The 14,194-nt window shown below is 43.5% G+C and overlaps 1 protein-coding gene across 1 annotated transcript in view; it reads left to right on the forward strand.

The window, feature by feature from the left end:
* Positions 1-14,194, forward strand: part of MOCOS (molybdenum cofactor sulfurase) — a gene marked incomplete at its 3' end in the record, with an annotated part of 46,696 nt that overhangs the window by 16,225 nt on the left and 16,277 nt on the right. The window contains exons 7-9 of the mRNA XM_084252384.1: positions 5,992-6,108; positions 7,847-8,305; positions 11,718-11,883. Of these exons, the coding sequence (XP_084108510.1) occupies positions 5,992-6,108; positions 7,847-8,305; positions 11,718-11,883 (742 nt within the window). The remainder of the gene's footprint in view (positions 1-5,991; positions 6,109-7,846; positions 8,306-11,717; positions 11,884-14,194) is intronic.

Consider the following 14,194-nt stretch of genomic DNA (forward strand, 5'->3'; position numbering starts at 1 on the left):
ATGAGTGAGACCATCCGGTATTTTTCTTTTTCTTTTTGGCTTATTTCGCTGAGCATGATCCCTTCCAGCGCCATCCATGTTGCAGCAAATTGCATGTGTTTATCTTTTTTGAATGCTGAGTAATATTCCATGGTATATATGTACCACATCTTCTTGATCCAGTCATCTATTTTTGGGCATTTGGGTTGTTTCCAAAGCTTAGCTATTGTAAACAGTGCTGCTATAAACATAGGGGTGCAGGTGTTCTTTGGAATTGATGTTTCTGTGTCCTTTGGGTAAATACCTAGGAGTGGAATTGCTGGGTCATATGGAAGCTCTATGTTTAGTAGGTCCAGAAATCTCCACACAGCTTTCCACAGTGGTTGGACCAGTTTGCACTCCCACCAACAGTGCAGAAGAGTTCCTTTTTCTCCACACCCTCGCCAACATTTGTTGTTGCTAGTTTTTTTAATATGTGCCATTCTCACTGGTGTAAGATGGTATCTCATGGTAGTTTTGATTTGCATTTCCCTGATGACAAGTGATGTTGAACATTTTTTCATATGCCTGTTGGCCATTTGCATTTCCTCTTCAGAGAAGTTTCTTTTAAGCTCTTCTGCCCATTTTTTGACTGGATTATTTTCTTTGTTGTTGTTGAGACTCATCAGCTCTTTGCAGATTTTTGTGATCAGTCCTTTATCATTAGTGTTGGGTGCAAAAATGTTCTCCCAGTTGGTGGGGTTTCTCTTTGTTTTTGTTATTGTCTCTTTTGCTGTGCAAAAGCTCTTTAATTTGATATAGTCCCAGCTGTTTATCTTTGCCTTCACTATCACTGCTTTGGGTGATGTGTCTGTAAAGATGTCTTTGATGTGCAAATCACGTAGTGTTTCGCCTATATTTCCTTCTATATATTTTATGGTTTCAGGTCTTATGTCTAGTTCTTTAATCCATTTTGAGTTGATTTTTGTGTATGGTGTGAGGTGGTGGTCAAGCTTCATTCTTTTGCATGTAGCGACCCAGTTTTCCCAGCACCATTTATTGAACAAACTTTCTTTGCTCCAATGCATAGTCTTTGCTCCTTTGTCAAAGATTAGTTGACCATAAACCTGTGGGTTTATTTCTGGATTTTCTATTCGATTCCATTGGTCTGTATGTCTGTTCTTGTTCCAATACCATGCGGTTTTGATGATTATGGCTTTGTAGTATAGTTTGAAGTCTGGGAGTCTGATGCCTCCATTCCCTTCTTTTTTTTTCAGGAGAGCTTTGGCTATTCGGGGTTTTTTGTGATTCCATATGAATTTCATCAATAATTGTTCTATTTCTTTGAAGAATGACATTGAAATTTTCATTGGAATAGCATTGAATCTGTATATTGCTTTTGGAAGGATGGCCATTTTAATAATGTTTATTCTTCCAATCCATGAGCAGGGGATGTCTCTCCATTTCTTTGTGTCTTCTTCTATTTCTTTTAACAGTGTTTTATAGTTTTCTTTGTATAGGTCCTTTACCTCTTTTGTTAGATTTATTCCCAAATATTTGATTTTTTTTGTTTCAATAACAAAAGGGATGGTCTTTTTGATTTCTTCTTCTTCAGATTTATTGTTTGTGTATAGGAAGGCTACTGACTTTTGCGTGTTGATTTTGTATCCTGCCACTTTACTGAACTGATTGATGAGTTGAATTAGCTTTTCTGTGGAGTTTTTGGGGTTCTCTATGTATAATATCATATCGTCTGCAAATAGTGATAGTTTGACTTCTTCTTTTCCTATTTGGATTCCTTGGATGTCTTTCTCTTGTCTTATTGCCCTGGCTAGGACTTCCAGTATTATATTGAAAAGCAATGGTGAGAGTGGACATCCTTGTCTTGTTCCAGATCTTAATGGAATTGCTTTCAGCTTTTCACCATTGAGAATGATACTGGCTGTTGGCTTGTCATAGATGGCCTTTATGATGTTGAGGTATGTTCCTTGTATCCCAAGAATTTCAAGGGCTTTTATCATGAATGGGTCACACCCAGTTCTAAGGAACATGCCTATTTAGTTCTTCAGCCCTCATTCTGCAGTCATGAGTGGTCAGTTTCAGATGGGGAAAAAGTCTATTCACTGATAGCAGTAGATGGGGAGAGCTGACAGCTTCCTAGCAAGGGAAGACATCCCAAAATGATGTAGACAGAAAAACAGTGTAGACAGAACACCACATCTGTGGTCATTTCATGCACAAACAGGTGGGTGGACCCAGTAATACATCAGACCATATCTTGGTATTATGTAAAATCATAGGCCTGCTGACATCATTTGTTCGCTTGCTCTGAATTCAAAGGACTTGGTAGATTGGTTGTAAAATATATCCTTTGTATGTGTTTTCCCTTGGAAGCTGTGCAAATAGTGGTTTGCAGACTGGGAAATTGCTTGAGATCTTCCATAATTGAGTAAGCTGCTCACATTCCATTCCGTAAGAAAGTTCAGAGTTGTACAAAGAGCTCAGAAATAGTGGTGGCAGGTGATCACCAATTGGAGTGTTACCGACTGGTCATAGGAAAAAACCTTCCCAGAGTGTTGGGAGGGAGCAGATCTGATTGTCAGATAAGTTCGGAAGATAGTGCTCATCTTTTCCTGAAAACCACCATTGCCATTCACCTTATTAAGCCTTGAATTTCTCAAGCAAAATCCATTTCTCAAGGAACCATGTTTCCCCGCATCTTCTGTGTACCCATAAACTTCCTGAGGAACAAACAAGAGAAATATTCTCCTGGGGGAAATGTCAGTTCTCACCAGTATTGAGGGGTGATGCTCTACAAACACAGGTGTCCCTTAATTGTGCACACCCCCCCTTAGCTATACACCTGCGGAAGAGGCCTTGACATTGCTCAGAAGTGTGCAATTAAAAAATTTTTTTTGAGTGGGGAAGGTTGGAAAATGCATGGGAGACAAAAGGTTTGCCTTCTAAAATATAATTGGAAAAATAAATTTCTTTTTTTTAAAGATTAATTAATTTATGCATACAAGAGCTGGGGTATAGGCCAGAGATGCGGGGAGGTGAGAGGAGTCACCAGATATAGAGTGGGGAGCAGAACAGGTAGAGCTACTGACTCACCCACTGCTGAGGAGAGCAGTGGGTGAGTCAGGAGAGGTCTGCTGCACCATGTGGGTTAGTTCCCTGGCCAGGGATCAAACCTAGGCTGGAGTGGCTGCTAATAGCTTCTTTAACCCCTAGTGCCACCAGGGAGATCCCATAAGTTTCATTCTTGAACCTAAATAAGTTTGATTTTCTGAGAGGGTTGGATGGGGCAACAAGTGAAATGCAATAAGCTATGGCAGGCAGAGTGGGGAAAGAATTCCTCATTAGCCCTGAGCACCCTCAAAGAGAAGGAATCTCCCAGGCAGAGAACTGCCTGTCCATGTGCCTGAGTGAGCTCACCAAGGCTCTGGACACAGGACACATTTCTCCCTTTGTATGTTTGCAGAAGCTCCTTGCATGAGTGGAATCTGGGGCTACTTCATGGTGTGGGAGTTCTACAGGGATTTGGGAGGACTTTGGAAAAATAATATGGCATCATAGTTGGGTGTGGTTGTTTCTTTTCCAAAGGATGTGTAAAAGAATTTCTCCTTCTAGGTGAAGGCTCTAGGTTCTTTTTTTAAAAAAAGATTTATTTATTTATGCATACAAGAGCTGGGGTACAGACCAGAGATGTGGGGGGGTGAAAGGATTCACTAAAGACAGAGCAGGGAACAGAACAGGCAGACTGACTGAAGTACACTGCTGAGGGGAGCAGTGGGTGAGTCAGGAGAAGTCTGCTGAACCATGTAGGTAGCAACCTCGCTGGCCGGGGGATCGAACTCATGTTGCAGAGGCTACAGAGGTTGCGACAGCTTCATAGGTTGCGTCTTAACAACTGTGCCACTAGGGAGGCCCCAGGTCTACGTTCTTGTTTCTGATACCCAGGACTCCTAATTTCATTCTCCCCTCTGGCGGGAGTCACTCTACACTGTGGTTAAGAGTGTGACTTCAGATTCTGACTGCCCTCTTGCTGTGAAGTTGGGCAAGTAAACTTAAAACTTACTAAGGATAACAGTGTCTCCTGCTGACAGTGCTGTGATGAGGCTTGAATGAGATGCAGTACAGGCCCCCTTAGCCCAGGGCAAGTATGGAGCAAGTGTTCCGTAAACACTGAGCACAGAGGCTCCTGGCTGGGAGGCTGCCTTTGGTCAGGCCCGTTCTTACTTGCTCATCTCCTGCAACAGCCCCTTCCCTCACCTGGCTGGGCACAGGCCATACCCGTGTGTGGTTCTGCAGGGCCAAGGGTGAAAAGGAGCCTGGGTCCTGAGGGGAAATTAGGAAGAAGAGTATAAGTGTGGCCGGAGCAGCAACTCTTCTGGAATCTCTGTGGGTTTGTGACTCTCAGTAAAATGTCATCGAAGGTGATGGTTTGTGAGTCTAAGTCTGAAAAGACCCCCAATGTCAGCATTGTTCCCTGGGGCGCTCACTTTTGGAGCCTTGGGTGACTGTTTGAAGGTCTACCTTGAAACTGCCATCCTGCGTGGAAACCAGTCACAGGCACTGGGGTGGCCATCCATTGTGAGTCCTCCTGCCAGGGGCCCAGGCCCCCGTGAGTAAGTGAGTCTCCAGGTGATTCCCACCAGCTCTCACTCCAAGACTTAGAGTCTTCCTGATGAAACTTGGGAAATCATGGAACAGCATTTCTGTGCCCTTCCTGAATTCCTGACCCTCTGTAGCTGTGAGTGCAATAAAATGGTGATTATTTTATTCCACTAAATTTAGGAGGTTTGTTTCCCAGCAGTGGTAACTGCAAGATGGATACGGGGTAGGTTGGGGGAGAAGGGTAGTGTGGTAGGTAGATTTCTAATACATCTTGGCAGGAATTGGGGTGCAGGAAGTAAAGAGGGCTTCTCTAGGAAAGGAAACTACTGGACTCTGAAGATAGGGTTGGCCAGATCTAGTGGTGCTGCAAGGTTGTACCTCAGAGAGCCAGGAAATCCCTGAAATTTGTTAGTTTGGCTTCCCTATCACTGAGCTGTCAGCCAAGGGTGAAGGAGCAGAGTTGCTTTCCTCAGTTCAACACAGAGAATGGCTTCTTCTCACTCTGACAGTCCAGAGGAGATGGCTGAAGTGAATTCAGCCTGGTCTTCACAAGTGTGTGGAGGAGGCACCATTGTCTCCTCATGCCCAGCAGGAAGCCGGGCTGGCTGCATGGTGACCTTTGGGCAGCAGAGGGCACCACACTCCTCATGGCTGCTTCTGGCCACCCGGAATGTGACTTCCCAGGGAGAAAAGTTTCCAAGGCTTACCTGCCAGGCATGGTGTTGCTTTCCTGAGTTTAGCCTCCTGGGCTAAGAGGAGAGGAACTCTTTCAGGGGGTGTCTGCCTCTCTTGGAATCCCCCATTCCCTCCCTCTGCCCCGAGGTGAGGCTTTTCACTTCAGTGTACTGCCTGTTTTGAACCATTTGATAAGAATAGTTAGAGTAGCAAAGGCCTTTGGGGGAATGGAGGCCTTGCCCCACAGCTGGAGATGATGGACAAATATCTCCGTGGGCAGCCCTACCTTTGAGCCTTGAGCGAGTGAGGATCCTTTCTCCCAACAGCGGTTTTGTGATTCTTCTCAACATTCACGACACGATGGAAGCAAATGGGTAGTGTGCAGTGTCCACACAGCAGTGCTTGCAGCCTGGGGCTCTGCTGCCCCGCAGCCATGGCCCACCTGCTCTCAGTTCCATTCTTCTCACTCTGGCTTGAAACGTGGTCTTTTCACTGGGAACTTGGCCTGACTTGGTATTTTCTCAAGCATATGCCTATAATCCAACTGCCTAAGTTCTGCCTCTCAGTAACATTTTATACAAAGTGCTTTGTAGCATTGCAGAGCAAAACTCCAGGTTCACATCTTCATTTTATTGTTAAGAAAGAGGTTAAAATGTTAATCTGAAACTCCTCCCAGGAAGGGAGGCAAACTGGACAGTCCTAACGCTGGTTCCATGTCATGTCATGTTAAACCCTCAGGTGGATAAAATGGCCAGTCTTTACAACATCCAAGTGCGAACTGGCTGCTTCTGTAACACCGGGGCCTGCCAGAGGCACCTGGGAATAAGCAACGATGATATCAAGAGGAATCTTCAGGTTAGTACATGTGGTCCCAACACTGGTCAGCGAGAACCAGTGGTGATGCCGCCAACTCCACTCAGGCCTGTCGGGTGAGGGCTGGTTCTGTGGGCCCGTATCTCTGCGCCATCTGTGATGTGCGGGGGGGAAGGAGTCTACTGAAATGGAACACCTTCAAGAGGGTGTCTCTGTGGCAGTCAATTTTTACTTCAAGAACACAAATGTAAAGCAGGAGAAGAGTTTTATTATTTCTATAATAAACTATTTTTTTCTTTATTGAGATCACATTGGTTTACAGCACTGTATATGACTTAGTTGAACAGGATCACATTCATCTGTTCAGATGAATGTGTCCACACCACCCCCACCACCAGAGCACCCATCGCCTTTACCTTTGGCCATTGGACACCATCCCTACTTTGTCCCCACTCCATCCCCCCTCCTCTTGTAGAAGCCTCAATAGAAGGAGAGTTGTAACAGGGGGCTGGCAAATGTGGGATGTGCTCATACATACATAGGACCTGTAACTGGTTCTTCCCCACTGGTAACATTTCCATGCTAGAGCTGGCTTATCTCTAGACAGGATGAGGAGAGGAACTCTTTCAGGGGGTGTCCTGCCTCTCGGAATCCCCCATTCCCTCCCTCTGCCCCGAGGTGAGGCTTTTCACTTCAGTGTACTGCCTGTTTTGAACCATTTGATAAGAATAGTTAGAGTAGCAAAGAGTCTGTATTTATTCCTGAATAGTTTCTAACTTGAGTTTCATTTTGGTTTCCACTAAATACTGTATATGCTGGACTCCAGTTAACCATTAGCAAGTGAACGTGCTAAATCAAACAAAACCAGCTTTTAGTCTGTAAGAACAAATTAGTGGTTTCCAGAAGGGAAGGAGAAGAGCAGTAGGTAAGTCAAGTGAAAGGGTCACGTGTATGCTGATGGATAGAAGCTGGAATTCTGGTGGTGAACATAAGGTAGTATATACAAATATTGATTTAAAAGACTGTACACATGAAGCCTTTACAATGCTACAAACCAATATTGGTTTGTTTAAAAAGAAAATAAAGAGAGAGGCTTAGAAAACAAACAAAGCTCCAGATATAATCTTTGATCCTGTGGAAGGCCTGGGGCTCTGTCTCTTGGGGTGACTGATCTGGTTCCAGCTCTGGGATAGGTGGGGGACCAAGGAGTGCCCTATACCAGCTCTGGGCTTAGGGAGGCTTGGAGGCCAGATCCTCATATCTTTACCTCCTCCTGGCGGGGCACTTGTGCTGCCTTTGCCTTCGTGATGGCTTTGGGCCACCATGGAACATCCATGTGTGTCTTGCCTCTTATCAAGGAGTAATTCTCGGGTCTCCATTCATTTCTGAGAGAGGCTAAAGGGAGTTGGCAGCATGTGTTGCTCCTGCCTCAGCCCTGGGCAGATCAGGACGCAGACCTCTTCATGCATCTGAAACACTGGTCTATCTTTGGACCCCTCTGTAGGTCAACACCATGCCCAGGTCTGGGTAATTGCTTTCCATGAAGTATTTCCTCTAAATTTTTTAATGACCTCATTAGATTGGTACTCACCTCAATGTACAGAGGAGCAAAGTGAGGTCCAGGAAGTGACCGTTGTCCTCGTGGAACTCACCTCAGTCACACAGCACATAGCAAGGGGGCAGTTCTGTTTTCCTGGGTTAATTTTGTTTTATAAAATTGTTTCCAACTTACCCATGGGAAGTGAGTCACTCTGGCTGACTTGTTTCCCTTTTATTCTAGGCTGGTCATGTCTGTGGAGATGAAATGGATCTGATCGATGGGCAGCCCACAGGGTCTGTGAGGATTTCATTTGGATACATGTCTACACTGGAGGATGCCCAGGCCTTTCTCAGGTTCATCATAGCAACCCGACTGTGCCCATCCCATGGCCAGTCTCTCCTACAGGTTACCCCCGGGGAGGCTGGAGCCCCACAAGCCGAGGATGAGGCTGGGAACATATCTGCCACTGTGGACGGATCTAGTCCCTCATTTCAGGAAGATACTCCCACAGACTCCCGGGTTTGGAACAACCCGCCCACTAATGTGGATGTGGTGGGTTTGCACCCACCTCTGTCTGAGGCTGTCAGAACCCAGGAGACTCCTTCAGAGAAAGCTCCAGGAGTCCCAGATAAGGTCCTCGGGACACACATCATCACCAACATTTATCTCTACCCCATCAAATCTTGTGCTGCATTCGAGGTAAGGGTTTTAATGGCAACAGAGACTTCGTCTTTTTTAAAAATTTACTTTAAAATACTATTTTGATAAAGTGGAAAAAAGTGCAGTGAAGAAAAATATGAAAAAAATCAAAATCTTATTCAGAGTATTATGACATACACTTGATCTTAGCCAAAAGACAGAGAAATGATAGTACTGTGACATGAAGAACCATTTTAATTTTGCCTTTCTTGGTTTGGGATGACTTTTGAATGTGTCTCTGCTAATGGGGACCTCTGAGAAGACTTTATTTCTGCGTGGTGAACACCTTGTTACTGTGATGAAGCAAGGAAGGCTGGGAAAAGAGCAGGTCAGCAGAGGAAGTGGGAGGTCATTGTTGCACACATAAGTTCTGGGTGCTTGTGAGTTTGTGGAGTAGGCAGATGCCTGTGTGAGTCTGCTACTTGTAATGCCTGTGAAAAACTGACTCCCCTTATCCTCAGTGAATCCTTCTTTACTCAACTTCCTTATGTAATCAGAATCTCACCTGCCCAGCTGAAAGCTCAGTCTATACATCTCCAGTGTCTCTCTCTCTCTACACATACTTACTGGCTGAAAGCGTGGCTAAGACAAAGAGGAAAAGGAAGTAGGTAAATTAAATTTTTAGGTGACACATAAGATGATAGAAAACTATAGTCATGTTCTAATAAAAACTATCCAGAACTGTGCGGGGCTCTGAGATTTTTGTCTTCATCAAATTCAGTTAGCTTTTGTACTTGTAAGCTAACAGACTAGCTAGTCATAGTCTCACGGATGCTGCAAAACCATAAGACTCCTGTGTAGAGAGAGAGGTCTTTGTTACTCATAACACAGCAGGCAGCATTTGTGTTAGTTCCCTTTGCTCCCAAGTCCAAGAGAGGGTACAGAGGGGCCCAGGTGGATGCCATGCACAAGCTGAGGAACCCCTAGCTCAGGAACCTGATTCTTATACAGGCTGCCAGTAAGTCTGCTAGCCTTTTCTCAAGAGAAGACATTATCTTTATAATATGGGTCTGTAAGCAAGTCTGCCTCCCACTCCAGAGGGTTATGCAGCTGTTTACTATGCAAACATCCCTGAGAAGACCATCTGGAACAAAAGGGCAGTTGATGCCTCTGCTTGGTTAAAATAGACTTGTGGAAAGATAAGAGAACCATGGAGAATTGCTTGTAGTAATAGATTGTCTTCTAAAGTGATTTCTTGTTCAAAACATGTTTCCTACCATAATTTAATGGTACTTTCTGAGCTTACCCTACCTTTTATGGCCATTATGACTTGTGGAAGTTTCTGGGCTTACTTCCTAGTGTGGCTTATCTAAAGCATAATATTGCTGAGCTCTTATGCTGTACCAACAGAAGCAGCCATAACCTATGGAGAGAAGTTATTTGATACATAGGAACAATGAAGAGAGGAGATAAAGGGATTAGCCTCTATGGCTCATTTGCTATATTTTAGTTGTTTTATTTCATATTTCATTTTAGATTTCAGTCAATCCTATGAGAACTGATAATAATTTATCTTTTATATATGACAAAGCCAAGACTTTGGAAGTTAAGTAAATTGTTTAAAATGAGTGACTGACTGAGGTGGGACTTAAACCCAGAATTTTCAGTCTCTAAAGCCCCTGCCCCTGCACTGCCACATTTCCGGTTCCTAGATACAAGATGCCCCTTGCTTGAGCTAAGCTTATCTTTACTTTCTTCCTCCTTGAGTTCTGAGCCTTTCCTTGTGCTCTGCAGCAACTCTGCTTCACTTTCCCTGGTGCCTCCACCTTCCCTGAGGTCCCCCACTGGAAGACTCACCCCAAAGTGCCCCTAGATTAAACACTGCTTCTCTTTCTTCATTACCCTCAACTGGAGTGTTCAGTTTCCTTTGGGTAGATGAAATGAGCACTCAGAATGGTGATCTCCTAAATATTTCAAAATTTGGGTCTTTCCCCTATACCGTTCTTCAGCAGACAGCTGGCTCCAGAAGAGCCGTCATCTGTGGGGCCTCTGTAGTTGTGCTCTGCTGCTGGTTGCTAGAGATTAACCTCGGACCAATCTCCTGCAAAGACTTGGTCAGATTTTATTGACATTTGCTTCATTTTTGCCTAGAGTCTTTTTTCTGCTCCAGGATCCCATCCAGGATGTCACAGTACATTTAACTATCTTGTCCTCTTATGATTTTTGGGGCTGTTCCAGTTTCTTAGACTTCCTTTATTTTTGATAACCTTGATGTTGGTTGGGCTAGAATGTTATAGAATGTTCCTCAATTTGGGTTTGACTGATGTTTTTCTCAAGATTAGACTGGTGGGATTCTTAGGAGGAAGCCCATAGAAGAAAGGCATTATTCTCATTATCTTGTGTAAGGTTACATCCTGTTAACATGACTTATCATCATTGATGTTAACCCAGATCACCTGGGTGAGATAGTACTTGCCAGTTTTCTTCCCTGGAAAGTCTCTTTCCCACCTCTTTCCCTACTGTGTTTTGGGGAAGCAAGTTGCTACATGTAATCCGCACCGAAGAGTATGGTTATGCGCCACCTGTATCTACATCAACTACTTGGGATTCTTCTATATAGGAAATTTGATTTTTCTCCCTATCTATATGCATGTAAGCATGTATGTATGTATATAGCTATTTATGTTAGTTTGGCCTCATGGACATTTAGCTTTTATTTATGGATTATAGTCCAATACTACAGTATTAATAATTTTGCTCAAATTGTTTCTGTTTTGACCACTTTCAGTTGACTCCTGCATCCCTCTGACACATGCTCATCATTTGGTCATCTGAAAATTTCCTTACTCTTTTTTCACTGCAAGGTGCTCCTGGCTTATCTTGTATAGTCCTTCACCTAGCCCTGGAATCAGACATTTCTCCAAGGAGTCCCAGTTCTTCTTATTGAAGAATGGTATTAGAATAAAAGGTCTGGGCATTGGATATGTTTGTATGTTTGCAGAAATGTGAAGGAAATTTAAACACATTGAAAGTGAATCAACTCAGTGACCTTTATAGTGTGGCCCTAATTTATGCAAGAAATATGTCCATGTCTGTGAAGGGAGCTACCGATGTGGTAGGATACACAGAAAGCAGGAACCTTGAAGACCGGTGGGGAGGCAGCTGAGAGACATATCTGTGCTTGGACTCTGAATGTTGTACCTTGCACACACATTACCCATTTAAAAAGCAGGTTGAAGTAGGAAAGGGTGAAAAATGAATCTGGAAGGTGAATGAAGGTTCCTAGATCCCACACTGTCCCCTCTGAATGGTCCTTTTCATTCTGCTTTATTCTTTTTTTCCTTCCTTTCTTCCTCCAAGAGTGTGTGCTGAATTGGTGAAGTCATCTGTGTTTGTGCAGTCCTTATGTTAACAACGTTCAGATTGTTTTTGAAGAGCCTTGGCCTAAAATATATTTTCCCTTTTTCTTTAGGTAAAGACCAGTTGGCCTATAGGAAATCAGGGACTGTTGTATGATCGGAACTGGATGGTTGTGAACCACAATGGCATTTGCCTGAGTCAGAAGCAGGAGCCCCGACTCTGCCTGATCCAGCCTTTCATTGACTTGCAGCAAAAGATCATGGTCATCAAAGCCCAGGGTATGAAAACTTGATTGGTGTGTACAAAGCAGCAATGCAGAGTAGCCTTTGTATTCATATGAAAGTAAAACAATAGCATGTCCCCTACCAAATATTAAAATAATTCTAAAGTAAGTGAAATGATGTCTAGCAGAGATTAAAATTTGTTCCCCCAGTTTTGAGAAATTTCTGGGTAAAGATCTGACAGTCATTTCAGAAAACAGAGAGATAATAGATTTTGATATTAGATGATGTCTTTTCACCTACATTCCTTTTATTTTTTCACTCATCATAAAATGTACTGCAAACTTTCATTCTTCCTTGTTGTTTGCTTTTTATGAAATATCTAACATATAAAACTATCTATACATAAAGTATAGACTAACTCTGTCCCATGGAACTTTGTACGATGATGGGAGAGTTCAATACCTACCTTGTACAGCTTGGTAGCCACCACGTGTGGCTACAGGGCACTTAACTTGTGACTAGTGGGCCACAGGAATGAAATTTACAATTTAATTTAATTTTAATTAATTTTAAACACTTCTTGTGGCTAGTGACTCCAGTGTTGGATGGCACAGGTATAGAGAGCAATATAATACATAATGATAGCATCGAATTTTAACTCATCTTAACATGTGGCCATATTTGTTTCAGATTCCTCCTTTTCCTCCCTTCCCCCACCCCCAATCCCCTGCCCTTTCATCTCTCATCTTTCTTCTTTTAAGAATACACTAGGGCCTCCCTGGTGGCGTGAGGGGTTAAACACCATACCATGAAGCAATCTGCAGCCTCTGTAGCATGAGTTTGAAACCCACATGGCGCAGCTGACCTCTCTTGTCTCACCCGCTGCTCCCCTCAGCAGTGTGTTTCACTCAGTCTGCCTGTTCTGCTCCCTGCTTTGTCTGTGGTGAATCCTCTCACCCCCCCGCATCTCTGTCCTTTACCTCAGCTTTTCTATGCATAAATAAATAAATCTTTTTTAAAAAAGAATAAACATCCATGATTTTTTTTAAAATAAATTTTATTTTTATATTCCCCATACAATTACAATCCCCTTATTTTGACCCCAATCCCTCCCCTCCCCGCCCCCCACCACCCATAGAGTGTCTCTTGTTCATAGTTGTTTGTTGATTTTGATTTTCACTTTCTTATAGTTATTCTTTTTCCTGGTCCCTTATTTAAGTTTTCTAGATTCCTGCTATGAGTGAGACCATCCGGTATTTTTCTTTTTCTTTCTGGCTTATTTCGCTGAGCATGATCCCTTCCAGCGCCATCCATGTTGCTGCAAATTGCATGTGTTTATCTTTTTTGAATGCTGAGTTATATTCCATGGTGTATATGTACCACATCTTCTTGATCCAGTCATCTATTTTTGGGCATTTGGGTTAAACATCCATGAATTTTGTTGGGGGGAGAGTTGAGTTCAACATATATAAAAATCCCAGATTTTTTTTTTTTGCCTTAAAATGATGCCTGACATGACCCTTTTTTAAATTTTATATATATTTTTACATCGTTCTTCATTTTTTTTCACAATGTATGCTTTCTCATCTCCGTTATAGTCCCTGTGAAATTCCCACCACCAATTCACCTGTGTGCCATCACCATAGTCCCTTGTGCTCTGCCCACCCCTGTTTTGATCCTACTCCCTTCTACCCCCTTGCAGAACTGACATGACCCTTTATAAGGCAAGCAGGGGCCAGAGACCCTGAGTGATTCACATAGAGACTCCAGTAAGGGCAGAAAGAGTCTGAGAATAGCTCTCCTACCAGCTGCTGATGGCACATTTGTGCCCTGGCGCTTGTCCTCATACTGTCTATCCCTGCTCAGCCATGGTTACCGCATCATAACCAATGTCAAGCTCATTTTACTGTTCTCTCCTCTGGGTGCATACCTGGCATTTATCATTCTTCCATATACATCCTTTGACACAGCAACATCTATAACCACTCAGTACAGCATATTCCTTCTGTAAATTTCTGAAACATTCGGATCAATTCCTCTTCTGGCCTTCCCCATACAAGGACAGGGCTGTGGAACTGGCTATTCATGTGTAAGATGCAGAGAAGCAGGGGAATAGTTCATGGAATAGCTGTGACACAAATTGTGGCTTCACTGACTTTGCTGTAGAGAAAGGTCTGTGGTGATGGGCACAGGTCTGGGCAGCAGGTGTGATCTGAAACTCCCGGAATAGATGGACCAGAGTGCTGTGCTGTGCTGTGTGTGATGAAGCAGGACCGGGATGAGCAGCGATGCAGGTGGGACTGACATGTGTTTGCCTGAGGGACAGATGGGGTCCTGACTGATAGCAGTGCTGAGAGAGCTGGAG

The sequence above is a fragment of the Talpa europaea genome, assembly GCF_964194135.1.
Source record: "Talpa europaea genome assembly, chromosome: 13".
NCBI classification, from domain to species: domain Eukaryota; kingdom Metazoa; phylum Chordata; class Mammalia; order Eulipotyphla; family Talpidae; genus Talpa; species Talpa europaea.